The following is a 21746-nucleotide window of genomic DNA, read 5'->3' as shown; positions in this document are numbered from 1 at the left end:
CTCCCCTTCCCTCCTGCCTTCTGCGGGAGCGAACTTCATCCCTGCAGTGGGGCAGGGTGGGCGGAGAGCCGCTGGCACTTGGAGCTTCAGCTGCTGGAGCCCCGAGTACTGGGGCTCCTGCCCCAAACGGTGGTGTCCCTTCCTCCTTCCCCTGTGTGCTGAAGTGCTGTGTGCCAGCGGCCCTCATCCCCTCGCCCTCCTGCAGGGCTGAAGCCCTGAGCGCCACTGGCCTGTCCTCCTCCTCCGTGGGGCTGAAGCCCTAAGCTGCAGCAGCCTGCCCCACCTTTGGACTAAAGTCCTGAGCACCCCCTTGGTGTCCCGCATTCTGCATGGGGAAATATGGTCACCGTAAATTTGGCTCAAGTCAGAGGAAGAAGACTTAAGACCAGCTATTACAGCAGAGTATTTTCAAAGCCTTCTTACTTGCTAAATATATTGCGAGAAGCCCTGTGCTCTGGTTTAGTTTAACAATGTTCAGAATAGATTCTCTTTCACACAAACATCTGATGAGAAGTGTGAAAGTGCCTGTGACACTGATTGTGTTTGTGCTTATGTCAGTTCTGTAAGCTAACGTGCTTTTTTGGGAACAAAATGAAAAATATATTTCTCTTCTATTGAGTCTGCCTGCTTGAAACAACCTTCTGGGTAGTACTCAGCATGGTATTGATATGTACCAGAAAGAACCGAGATGGTTTCTCATTGACTCAAGGAAAAAGGGGTGTGGAAAACAGCGAGGAAGGTTTAGGGTTAGGAGAACGGAACCTCCATTTACTATTTAATAAAATTTAGTAACATGATACTTGTCTTACGTATTTAATTTTCTTTGCAGGTATCAGCAGTGGATTCGTTAGAGGGTCCTCTTCTTCAGGTGGAGGGCCTGAGTGATCTGAGGTTAGAGCTTCACAGTAAGAAGATGAACTTGCACTTAGTCCTAATAGATGAACTGCACCGTCATCTGTACATCAAATCTACTAACCGCGTGGGACAACAGAACAAAGAGAAAGGGAAAAGGTTGGCTTTAATTAGTGTTAACTGAGACCTTGCGGGGAGGGGCGGGAGGAATTATTTTCTCCCTTGATAAGTAGAAGGCCCTACAGAGAGAGATTGTCGTCATCTTCTGCAGAATCTAACCTTTCATTGGGAGCAGGAGGGAATATATCGAGCTCTGGTGGTGGAGAATAAAACTGAACGATGGTGGTCCCTTCTGACCTTAAAGTCTGAGTTCGTGCTTCCTTCCTGAACCTGCAGATGGACTACTCCAGTGCCGCTCCTGCTACTCAGACATTGCCACACTGCAGCCCAGTGAGGACAGGCAAAAGTGTTGTCAGTTTCCACTGCTGCTATTTGTAACCCGGTGGGTAGCAATGACATTGGCAGTCAGAGCAGTTTCACTCTGCTGCACATTAAGGAATGCTATATGCAGCAACAGAGGCAGGCAGTTAGCATGGTGTAGTAGGGAGGAGATGAATAGATATTCCCCATCCCTATGCAGTGTTCAAGAGGCTCTAGTGAGGGGTAAGAGGAAGAACTGTGAGAGAAAGCATGCTTAAGAATATAAGAATGGCCATAGTGGGTCAGACCAAAGATCCATCTAGCCTGGAGTTCTGTCTTCGGACAGTGGCCAATGCCAGATGCCCCCGAGGGAGGGAACAGAACAGGTAATCATAAAGTGATCGCTCTCCTCTTTCCCGTTTCCAGCCTCTGACAAACAGAGGCTAGGGACACCATTCCTACTCATCCTGGCTAAAAAGTATTGATGGACGTAACCTTCATCAATTTATATAGTTCTTTCTTGAAGTCTTCTGAAGTGAGTGAGAGGTAGAAAATAGGGAGAAGAGAAGCAGATAGAGAGGTAAGAGGGAATACAATGAAAACAACGCAGAGCAAAGAAGCATCATGATTTATTATGGGAAGAAAAACTAATAGTGAAGCCAGTAAGGGTAAGCAGGATTAATCAAAATAGAGGGGGCTCAGTCAGTTACTTTCAACAAATTATTAAATTGGAAGTTGATTGTAGTTGAAATTTCCAGGCAGGAGGCTTCTTAATGAGTCATCATAGCCTCTTGCTTACTCACCCCATTAATTAAAAACAAACACCAAGTTTGCTGCCCCCATATACACACTTGCTGATAAACGACAGTCCCGTGTTCCTGCTACAGGGACACGTATCTCTCTCCTGCTCTCCTTCCTTACATTGAACACACCCCCTCTGGTCACACCTCATCGCTTGCATGGCAGGGACAGTCTGTCATTGGATGATAGAGCAGCACCTAGCAAAGCTGGGCTCGATCCTAATGGAGGGCCCAGAATACAACTGTAATAATTGAATGTTGTTAATTGCACTGCACTGACATGCAGAACTTTAACGCCTCTGAATTGTCAGTGGGCGGGTTGACTTTTTTTTAGGAGATTTTTCACATAGTCACATGGGCTTTTAGTTGGTGGGTGCTGAGTTACTGTTCCTGCCCCTAAGGTAACCTAGTAATCTTATTATAGGAGCATTGTTTGTTTTTCTTAACCTGCTTCCTCATTCGGCCTCTTGCCTTACCTTATGTGGGTGGGCAGCTTGATGCACTCTTGACAAATAAATGTTGCCTTTTTTTCCATATATAACCCTCATGGAAGAAGTAATGAGCTGCAATTTGAAAGAGGATGCAGGATGTTGTGGAGTGGGCTGGGAGGGGATTTCCATTCAAAGCCAGCTGCTTAGAAGGCCAGGAAGTGGACTTGATCCCTTCTAGTAAACTAGAAGCTGGTTGCCTCATTATATGGTTAAGCTCCCAGATCAGAATCAGCTGTAGAAAGACTATATACCATAATTTTAGCATGGATTCTTTTCGTCAGTGCTAGAAGATGATGCTTGGCAATAACCAAGCAAATCCCTTAGTAAACCATCTCAAGTCTTGAGGTCTCTGAAGCGTGCACTGTGGGCCGTGAGAATTTATAGGCGGGGCCTTGGGCAGAAGCAGCAGGGCTAGGGATTAGCTTCCCCCAGCTATCCCTCAGCACCACCCGGACTGCGCTGCATGGGGTTCCAGTGGCGATTCAAAGGGCTGGGGGCTGGCTGCAGTGGTGGCCTGGAGCCCGGGGCTGTTTTAAATAGCTGGGTTCTGGGACAACTGCACCCTCCCTCCCATTCTCCGTCAGCAGCCCTGGTGACATATATTAAATCAGTGAGGCTTCATGTGGGAAGAGGGCTGCCTTTATGGCTCTAGTTATGGGATAGGGGCCCTGCTTTCCTCTTACGCTTGTCTTTTTAAATGTGCTTGCAGTAGTAGTGACTCTTTTGTCTTGTTTTCTTATACTCTCCCTTCTGTTGGTATCCAACTGTTGTTTCCGCTCTTATACTTAGACTGTAAGCTTCTCAGGGCTGGGACTGTCCATGTTAAGTGTTTTTATAGTGCCTAGCATAATAGGATGATGGTCTATGATTGGGGTCCCTGGGTACTGCCGTAATAAGTAACAATAATATGTTGGTTCATTTTTTTCCCCCCCCGCCCAGTTCACTTGTGAAGGATGCTTCTCCCATGCCACTTATTGATGTGACTAACTTGCCTACGCCTCGGAAGTTCCTTGACACCTCCCAGTTCAGCACTCCTGGGAGCACTAGCGGTGAGTAGAAATACTTGCACGTGTCATTTGTAGCTTTGGAAGTGCATTTGTAAAGGCCAAGAAATCTCATTAGCCCCATTTGTGATGGGGTGTCTCTCAGACAGAAAAGGGGTAGCCAAGTCCTGCCTCAGAAGGAGCAATGGAGGAGAATCCTGCGAGCAGCCCAACGTGGCTGCAGGAATCCTAGCCAATTGAGGAGGTGCAGGGGGCAACGAATCAGGGCCCAGTAGACTCCGGTAAAAGGGAGCTGCAGGGCAGAGCCCAGGGAGTAAGGGCTACATCCATGGAGGGCTGAGAGAACTGAGAGCGCCTTGAACAGAGCAGTGGCTGACTCCTAGGCCTGAGCAGCTCTGACTGCCCTGAGGTGAAGGCGAAGACGGTGCTGGGGCCAAGGGGGAGTGGCCCAGCGAAGTAGAGCAGCACTGACTGAGGGTACAGTGGACTAGCAGGAGGCTGCTTATTTACAGGATCCCTGAGTTGGTGCCTTGAGTAGTTAGTGGGCCCATGTCCCCCCACTCGCCCCTGAGGAGATGGCTGGATTGTTGGGAAGATACACTCCTCTCCCAGAAGGGGGGAACCCAGATGCCGACATAGTTGGAGGGTCGAAGCACAAATCGGATGCTGCGGTTCTGAGAGCAGAGAGAGGAGCTGTGGGGTGGGGGCAGAGACCGTGATAATCGGCAGACTGCAGATGTGGGCATCAGCCTTGAGCTAATCCCCAGTATGAGCAGGAGAAGGCGCCAATTTGGCCAGGAGGGCTGCACCCCTTGATGTCATTTCACAGATGGGGGACATGGAGCATGGAAATGTGAAGTGACTTGCCCAAGGCTGTAGAAAGGTGGTGACAGAACCAGGGATAGCTAGAATGTAGTCTCATGACTCCCACTCAGTTATTGAGTACAGGTTGAACCTCTCTAGGCTGACATTCTCTGGCCTCGGGGGGTAGCCGGGTTAGTCGGTAACTGAATAAACTTAAACAACAACAGATAGTCTTGCAGCCCCTTGAACACTTAAAAAAAATATGAATGGAGTTAAGGGGCCTAAGGGACAAATAAATAGCAGAGAAAGATAGGGAATGGGGAGGGAAAGGAAGGAAAAAAATATATTGTCCGTGTCCATGGTAAATGAGACCGATGGAGTGGGTTCTGAATACTCCAAGTACCCGGTGCTTGGCTTTTTATGTCATTAGAGTGTGGAATGTAGAGGGCCATCCAGTTAAGGTCTTTGTTTAAACCTTTATTGTAGGTGTCAGACTTGTACATTATATCAAGTTCTGCAGCTTTTCTCTCCAGTGGTTTTTAGTCACTTTTAGATGGATGAGTGAGTGCCCAGGCAAGTTGAAATGTTCCCCAACAAGTTTCTGTGTGGTACCATTTCGAATATCCGATTTGTGTCCGTTAATCCATTGTCGTATATACTGTCCAGTTTGGTTAATATATGTGGCAGAGGGGCAGTGCTGGCACTCGATGGCTTAGATCACATTGGTGGAGGTGCAGTTTGTATGAGCCTTTGATTTGGTGGCTTATGTGGTTAGGTCCTGTGATGATGATGCTTGTATGGATGTGTAGGTGCAGTTGACACTGGAGCTGATCGCAGGGTTGGGTTCCTGGGTGAGTATGATAGAGGTGTGTTATGTCGTTTCTAGAAAGAATTTGTTTGAGATTAGGGGGTTGGCTGTATGTGAGGACTGTCCTGTTGCCCATGGCCTGAGAATGAGGGGTCATTTTCCAGGAGAGGTTGTAGTTTGTCACTGATGTGCGGGAGGGGTTTAAGTTGGGGGTTGTCGGTGAGGACCAGTGGTCTTCTGTTGTTTTCTTCGTTGGGCCTTTCTTGAAGAAGCTGATGCTTGGATCCTCGTTTGGCTCTGTCAATCTGTTTTTTCATTTCTCCAAGTGGGTATTTAAGTTTTAAGAATGCTTGATCTAGAACCTGTAGTTCAAGGGTGAGGAACCTTTTTTCAATTGGGGGCCGCTGACCCACAGAAAAATCACTTGGGGGCCATACACAAGTGAGAAGCAGAACAAAAACCCCCTCACTGAGGCCCCCCAATGAGGAGAAGGACACTTCTCACACACCAGAGCCTAGGGGGTTCCAGTCTAATAGAATTTGTGTGCTCCAGCCCCATGAGGCAAGGCAGCAGGGGCACTTGAGCACCAGCACCGGCTCCTCAATGTTGGGGAGAGCCCTGAGCTTCAGGGGCTGGAACCAGGCAAGATGAGGGCCACGCCCGAGGGCCTGAGGTTTCCCATCGCTGCTGTAGGTATTTATTTCTGTGGGACTGGAGCAAATCCGGTTGTATCTTAGGACCTGGCTATAAACAATTGACTGTGAAATGTTTCTGGGATGGGAGTTACAGGCATGTAGGTAAATGTAAGTCGGTAGGTTTCTGGTATAAGGTGGTGGAAATGTGGCCGTTGTGTAATTGTACTGTAGTATCTAGGAAGTGGATCTCTTGTGTGGACTGGTCCAGTCTAAGGTTGATGGTGGGGTGGAAGTTTGTTGAAATCCCTGTGGAATTCTTCTAGGGTCTCCTTCTCATGGGTCCATATGATGAAAATGTCGTCAGAGTAACTTCAGTAGAGTAAAGGTGCTAGGGGGCAAGAGCTGAGGAAACGTTATTCGAGGCCAGCCATAAAGATGTTTGCATATTATGGTCAGAGGTAAACAGGATGAGGTTTAATAAGGAGAAATGCAAAGTGCTCCACTTAGGAAGGAACAATCAGTTCCATACATACAAGATGGGAAGCGACTGTCTAGGAAGGAGCATGGCGGAAAGGGATCTAGGGGTCATAGTGGACCACAAGTTGAATATGAGTCAACAGTGTGATGCTGTTGCAAAAAAAGCAAATATGATTCTAGGTTGTATCAACAGGTGTGTTGTAAGCAAAACTCGTGAAGTCATTCTGCCGCTCTATTCTGCACTAGTTAGGCCTCAGCTGGAGTACTGTGTCCAGTTCTGGGCGCCACATTTCAAGAAAGATGTGGAGAAATTGGAAAGGGTACAGAGAAGAGCGACAAGAATGATTAAAGGTCTAGAGAACATGACCTATGAAGCCAGGCTTCATGAACTGGGCTTGTTTAGTTTGGAAAAAAGAAGATTAAGGGGGGACATGATAGCGGTTTTCAAATATCTAAAAGGGTGTCACAAGGAGGAAGGCGAAAATTTGTTCCTCTTGGTTTCTGAGGACAGGACAAGGAGTAATGGGCTTAAAGTGCAGCAGGGGAGGTTTAGATTGGACATTAGGAAAAAATTCCTAACTGTCAGGGTGGTCAAATATTGGAATAAATTGCCAAGGGAGGTGGTGGAATCTCCCTCTCTGGAGATATTTAAGAACAGGTTAGATAGACATCTGTCAGGGATGGTGTAGACGGAGCTTGATCCTGCCTTGAGGGCGGGGGGCTGGACTCGATGACCTCTCGAGATTCCTTCCAGTCCTATTATTCTATGATTCTATGATTCTATGATATTGTGGGACCATTCGGGTGCCCATAGCTGTGCTGCTGACTTGAAGATATAAATTGTCCCCAAATTGGAAATAGTTGTGGGTGAGGACAGAGTCACAAAGCTCTGTAGCCAAGTGTTCAGTGGTGTCATCAGGGATAGTGTTCCTGACAGCCAGTAATCCATCATTGTGTGGAATGTTGGTGTAAAGAGCATCTACATGCATGGTGGCCAGGATGGTGTTTTCAGGAAGATTACTGATGTTCCATAGTTTCCTCAGGATGTCGGTGGTGTCTCTAAGATAGTTAGGAGTGCTGGTAGCATAGGGTCTGAGGAGAAAGTCAATATAACCAGAGAATCCTGCTGTAAGTGTACCTATGACAAGATGATGGGTTGTCTGGGATTTCCAGATTTGTGGATCTTGGGTAGAGCAGGTAGAACACTCCTGGTCTGGGATTTGGGGGTGTGTTTGTGTAGATTTGGTCCTGAGTAATATCCTTGGTCTGGCATGATTTTAGTTACCCAGATGTCCACTTATCCTGAGTGTGGCCAAGTTTCTGGAAGTCCCAAAAAGTCTGTTTATAGCCACCAGTCTTGGCACTCAGTGTTCTATGCTGTTACTTACCTCTAATTTACCCCTACATGTCTTCTAAGAGCCCAGTAAGCAGCAGAAGTGTTGCTAATGCTGCTAGATCATAATGACCTCTTCGTGGTTCGGCAAATGCTCTGGTTGTTCAGATCCCGAGGGTGCAGAACTAGAGAGGTTCAACCTCTATTAACATGGTTGAGCAAATTTCTTCCTGACAAGTCATCTATTCACCTATTTTTTTTTCATTCTCTGCCCAAATAAATTGTATTTAGTGCTATCTGTTGCTCCTAGTATTGATTGTCTCTTGGATATTCTTATTTCTGGTCAGGAGGGAGACTTCCTCCAATTCCTTGTGCATCTAGACATCATTTCACCTTATCTAATAGAGGAAGGACTGGCACACAGAGTGCAAATTTATTTTTCTGGGTTAGAGCCAAAACCTCAGAATTCGTTTTCTAAAAATCCTGGCTGAAACTGTTATCGGCAGAGGAAGCTCTGCCTATATAAATACAGCTTTTCAGCGTTTATTTCTCTAGTTTTATTGGTGCTAGGGAAATTTTCTTAATACAATATTTTGCACTTCCTCAGCATCTTTCATCTGAGCTTCTGAGAGCACTGCACAAAGGGTTAGTTCAGCTTTACAACATATCAGCGAGTTTAGTAGGCAGGGTTGTCCTTATTTTAGAGGCGTATGTTGCAGCTTAGAAAGAGGTGGGGTTCACAGCTCTGTGTGCTGCCCAGCTAAATAGGTCATGCAAGATGGAACACCCTTTCTTCATCGTGCATGTAACATCTCCCCTTTACACAAACTGTAAAGGAAATTAAAAGTTAATAACCAGGTTAAGAAAAAGTTTTCCTCCACTTTTATTTTTGTGTCTAATTTTGTCATCCTCTCATTGCTGTTAATTTTTTTTCCTTTGATTCTTTTTTTCCCCTGGTTTCTTATCTCCTTCATTTTCTGTTTCTCTGTCTCACATTTATGTCATAAGAACATAAGAATGGCCGTACTGGGTCAGACCAAAGGTCCATCTAGCCCAGTAGCCTGTCTGCCGACAGTGGCCAACACCAGGTGCCCCAGAGAGGGTGGACCGAAGACCATGATCAAGCGATTTGTCTCCAGCCTCTGACAAACAGAGGCCAGGGACACCATTTCTATCCCCTAGCTAATAGCCTTTTATGGACCTAACCTCCATGAAATTATCTAGCTTCTCTTTAAACTTTGTTATAGTCCTAGCCTTCACAGCCTCCTCTGGCAAGGAGTTCCACAGGTTGACTACAGGCTGTGCGAAGAAGAACTTTCTTTTATTAGTTTTAAACCTGCTACCCATTAATTTCATTTGGTGTCCTCTAGTTCTTCTATTATGGGAATTAATAATTAACTTTTCTTTATTCACCCCCTCCACACCACTCATGATTTTATATACCTCTATCATATCCCCCCTCAGTCTCCTCTTTCCTAAACTGAAGAGTCCCAGTCGCTTTAACCTCTCCTCATATGGGACCCGTTCCAAACCCCTAATCATTTTAGTTGGCCTTTTCTGAACCCTTTCCAAGGCCAAAATATCTTTTTTGAGGTGAGGAGACCACATCTGTACACAGTATTCAAGATGTGGGCGTACCATCATTTTACACAGGGGCAGTAAGGTATTCTGTGTCTTATTTTCTATCCCTTTCTTAATTATTCCTAGCATCCTATTTGCCTTTTTGACCGCCGCTGCACACTGTGTGGAAGTTTTCAGAGAACTGTCCACGATAACTCCAAGATGTCTTTCCTGATTTGTCGTAACCAACTTAGCCCCCATCATACTGTACGTATAGTTGGGGTTATTTTTCCCGATATGCATTACTTTACACTTACCCACATTAAATTTCATTTGCCATTTTGTTGCCCAATCACTCAGTTTGACAAGAACTTTTTGGAGTCCCTCACACCGTCTGCTTCTGTCTTGACTATCCTAAACAGTTTGGTATCATCCACAAACTTTACCACCTCACTGCTTCCCCCTTTCTCCAGATCATTTATGAATAAGTTGAAAAGGATTGGTCCCAGGACTGACCCTTGGGGGACACCACTAGTTACCCCTCTCCACTCTGAAAATTTACCATTTATTCCTACCCTTTGTTTCCTGTCTTTTAACCAGTTTTCAGTCCAAGAAAGGACCTTCCCTCTTATCCCATGGCCTTGTAATTTACACAAGAGCCTTTGGTGAGGGACCTTTTCAAAGGCTTTCTAAAAATCTAAGTGTACTATATCTACTGGATATATCTAGTGTCATGGCCCCTTTGTTTAACTTGATGGGCTTTCATTTCTCCTACACAGCAAACTTTTTCAGGGCTGGTTGTTCGCTAAAGAGAGCGTTTGTGTGTCTGTTTAGGAGGGGATGTGGGAAGAGCATTCATTTGTGACATCTGAGTGCCAGTTGATGGATTTTTCTCCCCCACAACCTCTTGCTGAGTGCTTTCCACGGAATCTATGATTTGGTGGCTTCAGTGCTAGAATATAGAAGCCTCCCAAAAATAAGGCACGTCTGGTCATTCCTGAATATTTAGTTAAAAGGACTGGTTCAATAATTGCTCAAGATCGCATGACAAATAAGTAGAAGACCTAGCAAAACTGTTTCCTTATGTAAGCACTGCCTGAACTCTCCTCCGTACCTATTCACATAGTTCATCTGCTCCTGGTGCTTTTTCATCTCCTGAAATCCTAATCTTCTGTGTGTGCAATACAAATGACAAGTTGTGGAGGAGCTGACTGTGATGTCGCAAAGGATTCTGACTTCACTGGGGAGTAACGAGAAGATGGACCTATTTAATAAACATAAAAGCCAACTCTGTGTGAATGTGCTCAGCAATAATAAGACCAAGTGAGGAAAATATCAGCAAAACAGCTTCTAAATAATGCTTATCTCTTCTGATTATTTTGATTTTCGGAGCGTTGCATAAACTCAGTAATGCCCATCACATAGTGTGCAGTAGCTAAGCTCTCATCACTGTACAAGGCTAGCCTGCAGATTGTGCCCAGTCCTGTCAAATGCCGACCTGACCACAGAGATGAATGCATTTTATTGTCTGACGCTGGATGACTGTGATTCTCTGTACTTAGGAAGGAAGTCCATTTCCTGAGGAGGCGCCAGCTCATTCAGAATACGTGGCTGGCCACCAACAGCCCCTAGGAACACTTGATCCCAGGTTCTTTTCGTGTTGTTAGTGTTTTCTTTGCAATGCTTTCACCTTAAGATTAAATGTGATTTCTTAGCACTGTGTGGTACCTTTATAAATGTGGGCAGATGCGCTGCTTATAGCCTCCCTTGTGGGAGAGCAAACCACTGATGCTGGCTGTGTTTAAGCAGGCTAACTTGTTGGGGATAGTACAGTGTAGGCTGGGAACTAGGGGTGTAAGCAACTAGTTGACTAGTCGATTATCTGATCAGCAAAACCTTATTGAATAGTTAACTAGTCCCTCGAGTAGTCGCTTTCCCATCTTGATGCCTCTATCAGAGGCAGCAAGGGGAAGGAGCAGAAGCCGGTGTTGGGGGGAGCTGGCTTAAAAGCTAGTCCCCCACCCCTCCCTTGCCCCTCCGCACGTTCTCTGCGGGGGGCAAGGGAGGCAGGGGAATAATGGAACTGGGCAGAAGCCGGGAATCAGTTGATTACTGGCTTCCACCCAGTCCCAGATGGTATGCCTCTGTTTTTAAAATGTATTCTGAGCCTACTGGCTCTTAATATGTTTAAAAGGCTGGAGCGCAGCAGGGGGGAGAGGGGCGAACCCAGCGTGAGCTGGTTTCTGGCTTGCACTGGGTTGCCCCCACTGTGTTTCAGCCTTTTAAATGCATTATAGCCTGATGGCTCTTAATACATTTAAAAGGTAGGGCCGCAGGGGGGTCCCCCGCTCATAGATTTTCCGTCAACTAGTCAGTCAACTAGTCGATTAGTTCATTAAACTAAATTTAACATCCCTACTGGGAACTGTATAGTCTGGATAAACCCTAATTAGGGAGTAACAGAGAGGTAACCGTGTTAGTCTGATATTGGTAAAACAAAAAAAAGGAGTCATGTAGTCACTTTAAAGACTAACAAGATGGTTTATTAGGCGATGAGTGTTCGTGAGGCCGACCTACTTCTTCAGCTCATATTCTGAAAGCGAATAGGCAGACCATTATATAACAGAGGGATACAGATAGGAAGGGGAGAGATGATATCTGTGAGCCAGAAAAATGGGTTCCATTACTGGGCAATGGAGGAGACAGGTCTTGAACTTTGACATTTCTTTTTCTTGGTCTCTTTTCTTTGTCGCATTCTGTAGGGTGCTAAGGGAGCATCCCTCTGACTTGACAAGACAGTGTGCTTTGGAGCAGCTGTTCCATAGGTGTAATTGAGCATATACAGTCCACATGAAATATACATACAAGTTGTTAGGACATGACAACTATGTGTTTTTCAGAGAATTTTGTTTAAAGGTATCTCCAGTCAGTGGCCTATTAGAGTATGCAGAGCTCATGGTGCTATCAGGTAATTGAAAACCCTAGTGTATATGGTAAAAACTAATATTGCCTTGAGCTATTAAAGTTCTTTTTGCCTTTTACTAATGAAACAAAAAATGGCCATGTGTATTAATGCACATAATTATAAGACACTGAGTCACTTGAGCTGTGGCAGGATTGTGTACAGTATCCCTTTCTCCATTTGCCACTCAGGAGAGATGTTAGCTTAGACTGTAGAATCTTTCCAGAAAATCAAAGCAGCTCCTACTGTACTTAACAAAATCTGCAGTAATTTTCAGGTGAGCCTTGTTGTCATTTCCCTGTAGCAGTAGCTGTTTAGTCACCTTCTTGCCTGTTTGGAGAAATACATTTACTTTGAAATCCTATTTCTCTGCCAGTGCTGCATGTTTACAGGGGTTCCCCTACTGCCTCTCGCTTTCTGGAACTGAGGGCTGTGTCTACACTGGGCCACTTATTCCGGAAAATCAGCCGCTTTTCCGGAATAAGCTGCAAGCTGTCTACACTGGCCCTTGAATTTCCGGAAAAGCAACGATGCTCTACTGTACAAAATCAGCCGCTATTCCGGAAATACTATTCTGCTCCCGCTCGGGCATAAGTCCTTATTCCGGAACACTGTTCCGGAAAAGGGCCAGTGTAGACAGCCCAGTAGTCTTTTCCGGGAAAAAAGCCCCGATCGTGAAAATGGCGATCGGGGCTCTTTTCCGGAAAAGCGCGTCTACATTGGCCACAGATGCTTTTCCGGAAAAGCAGCCTGCCAATGTAGATGCTCCTTTTCCGGAAAAACTGAAAACGGAATAGTATTCCGTTTTAAGCATTTCCGGAAATTCATGCCAATGTAGACACAGCCATAAAGTGTGCGCGTGCACTGTTAAAGCAGTTCTTAGGGCTGCATTGCTCAGACACCCCACGAGGGCACTTGGTAAAATTCCAATAAGAGACAAGCCGGAAGCTTTACGTATTTATGCCGTTCTGTGGAATGATATTATGATTAGTGATATGTAAATCTTATGGCAAAGGGGTGAATAATGTAATCAAATGACAGTAACCCCAAATATAAGAATAAGCAAATATCTCCATAGGAATGACATAGTAATTTCTAAAATTAAGTCACTGGCTGTGTACCCTGATTGAGCAAGGTACTTTAAGCATGATTCCTGTTGAGCTTAATAGAGGTACTTGTGTTTAAAATATCCTACTGAATAAGATATTAAAAAATGCAATTTTGCCTTGAAAAGGGACTGTGAAAATGTTTTATAGTGCAGTTTCCTGTTTAGTGGCTATCAGTTACTTCTAGTTTAAAGTTGCTCAGTTAAGTTAAACTGTGTTTTGTTTTACTTGACAGCATTGCGGTCTCACTATGAGATCTAAGGCCAGGCCTACACTATAGGGGAAAGTCAAATCAAGATGGTCAACTCCAACTACCATAGCTAGAGTCAACACACCTTGCTTCAGGTTTCTCTGCTGTCCTTGCAGTGGGAGACTGACAGGAATAAATGCTCCCTTTGGCTTCCCTTATTTCTCGCAGGAGCAGAGTACTGGCTGCTGATGGGGGCACCCACCTGAGTTTGATTTAGTGGATCTTAACTAGATCTGCTAAATTGAACTCTGGAGGATTGATCACCGCCAAGTTTGTCTTCCCTGAAGTGAAGAATATGGCCTAAGCCAAGCATGGTTCTTTCCTAATGCATCATCATTGGTACTGAAGATTCTGCAGACTAAATGATCCTCAGTTACATTTGGATTGTTCCTGATGCTTTTGTTAAAGTTACACAAATGCAAAGGAGGGCTTACTTGGAAAGCAATGGGGTTCCACAGGTGTAACTGTGAAGACCTAGTATAGCTTGCAGAATTTTTACCCTCTTCATGAGGATGGTTTATAGATTCCAAGACCAGAAAGGACTATTGTGATAATCAGTTTGATAGCCTGTATAATACAGGTTGTAGAAGTTGAACATAATTCCTAGAACAGTTCTTTTAGAAATAACTTTAATCTTTGTTTAAAATTGTTGCTGATAGAGAATCCACCATGATCCTTGGTAAGTTGTTCCAATGGCTAATTACCCTCTATGTTAAATGTACCCTTTATTTCCATAAACAGGAACAAGATTCATAAACAGGAAAAAGATATGCCCTGATTTCCAGATGCCAACATGAGTTTTCAGAGCTGGGATGTAAAAAAGAAACCCTTGATTTTACCTGTAAACTGAGGAAAATATAAAGTAATTGTGATGCAATAAACAGGGAAGCCCATGATGTCACTTCTATACCCCTTATTAGTATAGAACCACACTTTAAACTGACAGCATCAGTCTGGTTGGTTGTGGTTTGAAGCATGCAATGTTTTCTCACTTTTTTTTAAAATGTAGTTTGTATTTTTTGTGTGTGAGCAGTCAAATAATCCAAATGCTTGAAACCAGTTGGTCGTCTTCTATAACGTAAGCGATATATTTTCATTTAGTTTCTTCTTTGAGTCCAATATCTTGTTTGACTAAACCTTATCTTTTAGAAAGGTATTCAGTCTTGATGTGAAGGCTTCAAGTTCTCATATGAATGCAAATGAGGAAACACTTAAATGAAATTAATTGAGTTAAATCGGCATGTGTCATCTCAGAATCCGAGCTAATAATGCCATGTTGAGGAGGACAACCTGCTTAGATTAAAATGATCTAGAAAAATCAAGGAATTGTGGGTAGAACTGTGTGAAAACCTGTGCTGTAGAAAGTCTGATTTCTTCCATGGTATTTGATCCTTCCAACATTTTGATATTGGAGTGGAAAGGGAGGCAGGTTAGAAATGACTCAAACGTGTATAAAACCATTACTTTATGATCATACCATTTTGTTTTCTAGGGCAGTACGCATGGGCCAAAATAGAAATTGAACAATGGAAATTATGCAGGTGAAAGCTTTCCTAGTAATCTCATAGTAGGCCTGCGGGGCCCTGTGAATTTGCGTTCTTTTAATAAAGAAGGGTTAAAGGAAAAGAAATGTGATCTGGAAAGACATAATGTGGAGGGTTAGGTACATTAATGGCTATTAGCCAGGATGGGCAGGGATGGTGTCCCTATCCTCTGTTGGCCAGAAGCTGGGGATGAATTACCATATTTTAGCGAATATCCCTTGCACCCTAATATACCCCACAGTTTTTCCAAATTGAGTAAAAAAAATCTTGTATACCCTGCGCATGAGTATAAACCACAGGGTATATAAGACTTTTCTTTCAAACTGTGCTGGGGTATACTAGCTAATTCTTGGTGCTGGGGGGAGGGGAGAATTAGCCAGCCTAAACGCCCCGGTTTCTGCAGGCACTCACCGTCCCGGTTCCTGTGCAGCTGCCAGCCTCCAGGTGGGGGAGTGCTCATCCCTCTGGTTCCCGCGCAGCCTCCGGGCAGGAGAGCGCTCATCCCCCTGGTTCCTGTGACTGCACAGGAACCGGGGGATGAGCGCTCCCCCACCCCTTCCTGCGGTTGTGCAGGAACCAGGGGGATGAGCGCTCCCCTTCCTGGAGGCTGGCGGCTGCGCGTGAACTCACCAGGTGAGTAAAAAAAATATTGTATACCCCGCACCTGAGTGTACCCCATGGGGGGAGTGCGGGGTTTGTAAAAACTCATATAACTCACGGGTTATGTGCGCTAAAATACGGTACTTGGTGATTACCTGTTCTGTTCATTCCCCGTGGGGCACCTGGCATTGGCCACTGGACTTGATGATCAAGAGATCATCAAGTCCAGTCCCCTGCCCTCATGGCAGGACCAACCATGGTCTATATCATCCCTGATAGATGTCTGTCCAACCTGCTTTTAAATATCTCCAACAATGGAGATTCCATAACCTCCCTAGGCAATTTATTCCAATGTTTAACCCCCATGAGAGTTAGGAAGTTTTTCCTAATGTTCAACCTAAAGCTCCATTGCCACAATTTAAGCCCATTGTTTCTTGTCCTATCATCAGAGGCCAAGGAGAACAATTGTTCTCCCTCCTCCCTGTGATACCCTTTTAGATACTTAGATTCTTTCAGTCTTCCCTCGTAGCTCATGTGCTCTAGACCATACGTGGCCAACCCGAGGCTCGTGAGCCACCCCCATGGCTCATAAGCCACCCCCGCACCTCCAAAAACAGCTTCCTTCTCCCGGCTCTCTGTGCTGACCTGGGCAGGGGATCCGTCTGGTGCGGCCATGAAAGCTGCAGAAATAACTGCGGGATCCTGCTGTGGCCCAAAAGTCTCAAAACATGTTTAAATGCGATTTTTTTAAAGGGGCAGAGCAGAACAGGGGGCTCCTTTTAAAGGGACAGAAAGGGCAGCATGTTTTTGTTTGTTTTTTTTGCTTGACAACATTGCTCCTGTTCTTCATGCTAGATCTACTGCTATCTTGGCTGTTTGCCCAGACTGGGTTGGCCACCCCTGCTCTGGACCTTTAATCATTCTTGTTGCTCTTCTCTGGACCTTCTCCAATTTCTCCACATCTTTCTTGAAATGTGCTGCCCAGAACTGGACACAAAACTCCCAATTGAGGCTTAATCAGTGCAGAGTAGAGCGGAAGAATGACTTCTCATGTCTTGCTCACAACACTCCTGTTAATTCAGGAGTCTCTTATGTTTCTATGTGCCTTAAATGGAACATAAATTGTGATTAAGCAAATAATTGTGCATTTTTAGCAGTTTGTTTCCCATAGTATAGATTTATGATAATGTCTTATCTTTTCACTGGAGAACATAAGAACAGGGATACTGGCATAGTATCTTGCCTCCGAAAGTGTCCATTGACAATTTTGAGTGACCTGTCCCCTGTTGTTTTACCCCGGCTCATAGTCATTGGTGAATCTATCCTATCTTTTTTTAACCTAGTTATACTTTTGGCCTTCACAACATCCCGTGGCAATGAGTTCTGTAGGTTGACTGTGCATTGTGTGAAGAAGTACTCCTTCTGTTTTGTTTTTGAATGTGTTACCTGTTCATTTCCTAGGGTGACTCCTAGTTCTTGTGTTATGTGAAGGGGTAAATAACACTTACTGTCACCCCACTGTTCATGGTTTTATAGAACTCTGCCATATCCCCCTTTAATCATCTCTCTTCCTAGGTGAGCAGTCCCAGTCTTTTTAATGCCTTATCATATGGAAGCTGTTCATATCCTTAATAACTGGTGTTGCCCTCACCGCACCTTTTCTAAGTCTAATTTTTTTTTATTTTTTGGGATGGGGTAACTACAATGGCAAGTAGTATTCAAAATGAGGGTGTACATACAATTATATAGTGTTGTTATATTTTCTATTTTATCTACCCCTTTCCTAATGGTTCCTAACATTTTTTTTGCTGTTTTGACTGCCATTGCATGTTAAGTGAATGTTTCCAGAGAACTATGCAGAATCACTCCAACATTGTTTTTGACTGGTAACACCAAACTTAGATTGAATAATTTTGTATGTGTAGTTGTGGTCATGTTTGCCAATGTATGTAACTTGGCAATTAACATTGAATTTCATTGTCATTTTGCTGTCCAATTACCCAGTTTTTTGAGCTCCCTTTTTAATGCTTTAAACAAATTTCTAATCTATTGGAGTGCCGAACTGCTGAAACGGGGAGGGAAGGATGCTAATTCTAATGGAAATAACTTTATTTAAAAGCTTGGTCTATACATGTCATTTTCACTTGGAAAATATCATCTGAAAAATGTTCAACTCATTAACATGTCTTAAGAAGCTACGTGGGTTTCATTTGTGCCTCTTCATAATCGTTTTATTTTCAGAATACAACAAAAATGACTAATAACTGGATTTTTCCCCCCTTTCCTTTGCTGACACTCAAAAAGAGATGGAAATATAACTTGTAGACACATAAATGACTTGATTGTTTTATGGTGGCATTAATATTTTTTCATGTCTTGTCTACTTACTCCAAAGACTAATGAAATGAAATAAGGAAAATGATCCGATTTGTTCTTAAAAATTCTTGGCACATATACTCTAGCTATAACACTTTAGATCTAGGTGTTAAATGTGCTCTGAGTTGAGGTTGAGGTTTTGATTTGATAGAAATGAGTGGAGTTGTTAGTGTGTATCCCTAAGGCAAGAGCAGATACTGGTCAAGACCTCCAGGAAAGATCCCTGACCCCCTGGATAGGTGGTAACTGTGAGGCAAAATAAAAGCAATAATCTAAAGGTTACATAGTGTTTTCCGCTTATAGAATATTTTATATCTAGTTAAACAAGTACTTAAACCAGACCTCAATTGTCAATTATATGTTAAGTGGCAATGTGTCTGTTAGCGTTAGCAAGATATCTTTGCATGGATGTGATCTATTGGTGTTGCACCCGAGGGATTAAAACAGAGGGGCTGTGTCTACACTGGGCCACTTATTCCGGAAAAGCAGTCGCTTTTCCCGAATAACTTGAAAGCTGTCTACACTGGCCGCTTGCTTTTCCGGAAAAGCAATGACGATCTGCTGTAAAATTGTCAGTGCTTTTCTGGAAAAACTATGCTGCTCCCGTTCGGGCAAAAGTCCTTTTCTGGAAAAACTGTTCCGGGAAAAGGCCAGTGTAGACAGCACAGTAGTCTTTTCCGCAAAAAAGCTCCGATTGCGAAAATGACGATCGGGGCTTTTTTCCGGAAAAGCGCGTCTACATTGGCCACGGACGCTTTTCCGGAAAAAGTGCTTTTCCGGAAAAGCATCCTGCCAATGTAGACGCGCTTTTTCCGGAAATACTTATTATGAAAAACGGTTCCGTTTTAAGCATTTCCGGAAAAGGGTGCCAATGTAGACACAGTCTGGCAGTAAGGGTACATGACAACTGCGTATTTATTCCTAGTACTATTGAATGTGTTATGTCCTGTGTCTCACCTGTAGTGCTTTCCCTGGGATGTAATTGTCTGGATGGTTATCTTTATGATGACCTTGCTCCGATGGGCTAAGGGCGCCTGGCGGGAGGGGACGACCTTCACGTACTGTGCCTTTGGTATAGGTGTTTGTGGGCCTGTTCCAGACTTGACATTTAGAATAGGGGTTCTTAACAGAATATCATAGCCTGCCTCAGAAATTTTTACCCTAGAGTGAGCATGAGGAGAAACCTTGTCAGAGTTATCTCCTTCCCTTCTACTTACTTAGTAGTCTCTTTCTATAAGGTAAGATCCATAGAGAGGTTTGGAACCTGTTCAGTGTAATCCACCTGGTACCAGCTGAATTCTAGGCACAGAAATCACTAGGTCAAGGTCATTTGATTTCCTACTAATGATTTTGGCTTTTGGGATGAAAGTTGGGAAAAAATTGTGAGCTCTGATTGAATTAGCATTGATCTAACACTCCCATCTCTATGTATATTTTGATTCTTTTACTTCATGCATCCAATGAAGTGAGCTGCAACACACGAAAGCTTATGGCCTAATAAATTGGTTAGTCTGTAAGGTGCCAGCGGATTCTTTGGTTGTTTCTAAAACAGACTAACATGGCTACCTCTCTGAAACTTGAGCTCCGAACTGACATTTGTGCACCAATAGCTTGATGATTCAAGTGCATTATAAGCATTTCCTATGTTATCGCTATTTGCCGGATACCTACCATACCCATAGTGCTTTGCTTAAAATTTCTCCCATGCACAAATAACATACATTTTAGTTGTGGGAAGTTTTTTAAATAGAATTTTAATTGGCATTGGTTGATTTTGATTGACATAAAAACTCAAGTTCTCTTCTGTCTTGACATTTTATCATCTTAATAGGGTTTATTGTCAGTGTGTGGGTAATCTTCATCGTGCAAATTCATAGACGTTCAAACTCCTGTAGCATGATGGGATTGGTCTGGGCTGAGAGGACAGAGTTCAGGGTTATGCCAATTTAAGTGTATGATTTCTGCTGAGCAGGGCAGTCAGATCTATAATTAAAAGGACACCATCAGGATAATATCTCTGCAAGTCAGCTGGCGTTGAAAGAAGTTTTAACTAATCTTTTAAAAATGATGCAAAATGAATCGTAATATGACAATAAAGAACATAGGAAAATGTGACAGTTACATGGGCATTTCCTGGGAGGAGAAGGTGGTATTCAGAGCAGTTGGAAACTTTTGTGGGCCTGGTGATCAGTTGTCTCCAGAAGGTGTTTGTAGTTGGTAACTTGGACCTGCTTTAAGTGTGCCTAAATATATGACCTTCCTGAAGTAGTTTGGAACAGGTTTCAAGCAAGATTTGTTGGTCTTTGCCCTATTTTGGTGGCCAGAAGACACATCATGATCCACAGAAATAGGACTATGGGACCATTGGTCAGACACTCTAAGGAACTAGATTAAAACATTCCCTTCCCCTGGAGGCAGTAACAGAAAACCAGAAGGTCCCCTCTAATATTTGATTAATTTTGGAGCTTGTATCTGGTTAAACAAAGTGTAGATATCATGAGTGGCTTTGTCTAAAAGGACTTTATATGACATGATGGTGGACACGATAGAAAATATAGTTATGTTGCCTTGTATTTTCACATTGGCTTTTCAGTCTTTGTTACTCAAGTTATTAAGCAATAAGCAACTTTTTTTACTTCTTAAATTCAGGAAAAAGGTGCCTGAAATGTTGCTTTTTCTATTGCTATAGTTATTGAAGATGTCTGTCCCATTCATCTACTATAGTTGAGAATTCAATGAGGAGGTATCTGTTTGGAACCTTCTCTTCTGAGTCCTCTTGTTTTGACATCTGTATTCTGACATTTAAGCTGAGCTGTCGATGCACCTTCTGTTACAGGTGGTGTCACTTCCATGGTTCATTCTAGCACTGTGTTCCTTGTCACATGCTGTTTCTCTTAAACTTGAAAATGGATTTCACAAATTCTAGAGGTTTATATAAATTTTAATTAAATTCTTGGATGATTTTGGAAGCATATTTTTAAATTGGTCTATTTTATTCCAGTAACTTTTACAGTTCTCATTTGTTCTATAGTCCGAGCTTGGTTCAAGGCCATCAGGATGAAACAGCTATTTGTCTCTAATCTCTGTATCAGTAACCATTATGAAGTTGGAATCTATTCATCCGTATACTTTGGAGCTGTGTCTGTGTGCATCTCATCAAGCTGTTAACAAGGAAAATGTCATTATAGTTCTTTATAATATAGTTTGGTTGGATATGCCTTGAAGACTCACTTCAAGTTGGTTTTTCAGCATATAAGTTAAATTTTTCACCCAGTCTTTAGTATAGACACCTTGTTGTTACTGTTCATTATCTGTAAATTAAGAAATGCTGATTAATGAGCATACTTAAAACAAATACACATTATCCTGCGACTTTGTGGTTATGGTCTCCTAGCAACGGAGTTTCCTGTCAAGACACTCCATATTATTTCAAGGAGACTTTATCCAGTGTACCCTTATTTCTCTATCGAGTTTTTCAAATGTAATCCCTTTTCTCCTTTTCACATCTTACTAAAAGGTTCTTATTAAAGAGTGTGATTAATATCTTCAGTCTCTTGACAGCAGTAATAAAATAGAATAGGATAACATCAAACCATTATTCCATACTGAATTGTAAACCAGAATGCAGAGAGGAAAAGAAAAGGTCCTTTTCTGCAAATTCATGAAGAGTTGGTTCTTGATAAATTAATTGCCTCTCATGATAAAAATAGCAGATAGCTAGGTT

General features: G+C 43.3%; 1 protein-coding gene across 1 annotated transcript in view; it reads left to right on the top strand.

Annotated features, from left to right (window-relative positions):
• The window catches only part of EXOC4 (exocyst complex component 4), a 637711-nt gene that overhangs the window by 57598 nt on the left and 558367 nt on the right, over positions 1-21746 (top strand). The window contains exons 4-5 of the mRNA XM_075925646.2: positions 830-1011; positions 3503-3612. Of these exons, the coding sequence (XP_075781761.2) occupies positions 830-1011; positions 3503-3612 (292 nt within the window). The remainder of the gene's footprint in view (positions 1-829; positions 1012-3502; positions 3613-21746) is intronic.

This window comes from Pelodiscus sinensis, chromosome 1 (assembly GCF_052426305.1).
Source record: "Pelodiscus sinensis isolate ZL-2025 chromosome 1, ASM5242630v1, whole genome shotgun sequence".
NCBI classification, from domain to species: domain Eukaryota; kingdom Metazoa; phylum Chordata; order Testudines; family Trionychidae; genus Pelodiscus; species Pelodiscus sinensis.
The sequence above is the reverse complement of the archived record's forward strand: the minus strand, read 5'-3'. Positions and strand labels throughout refer to the sequence as shown.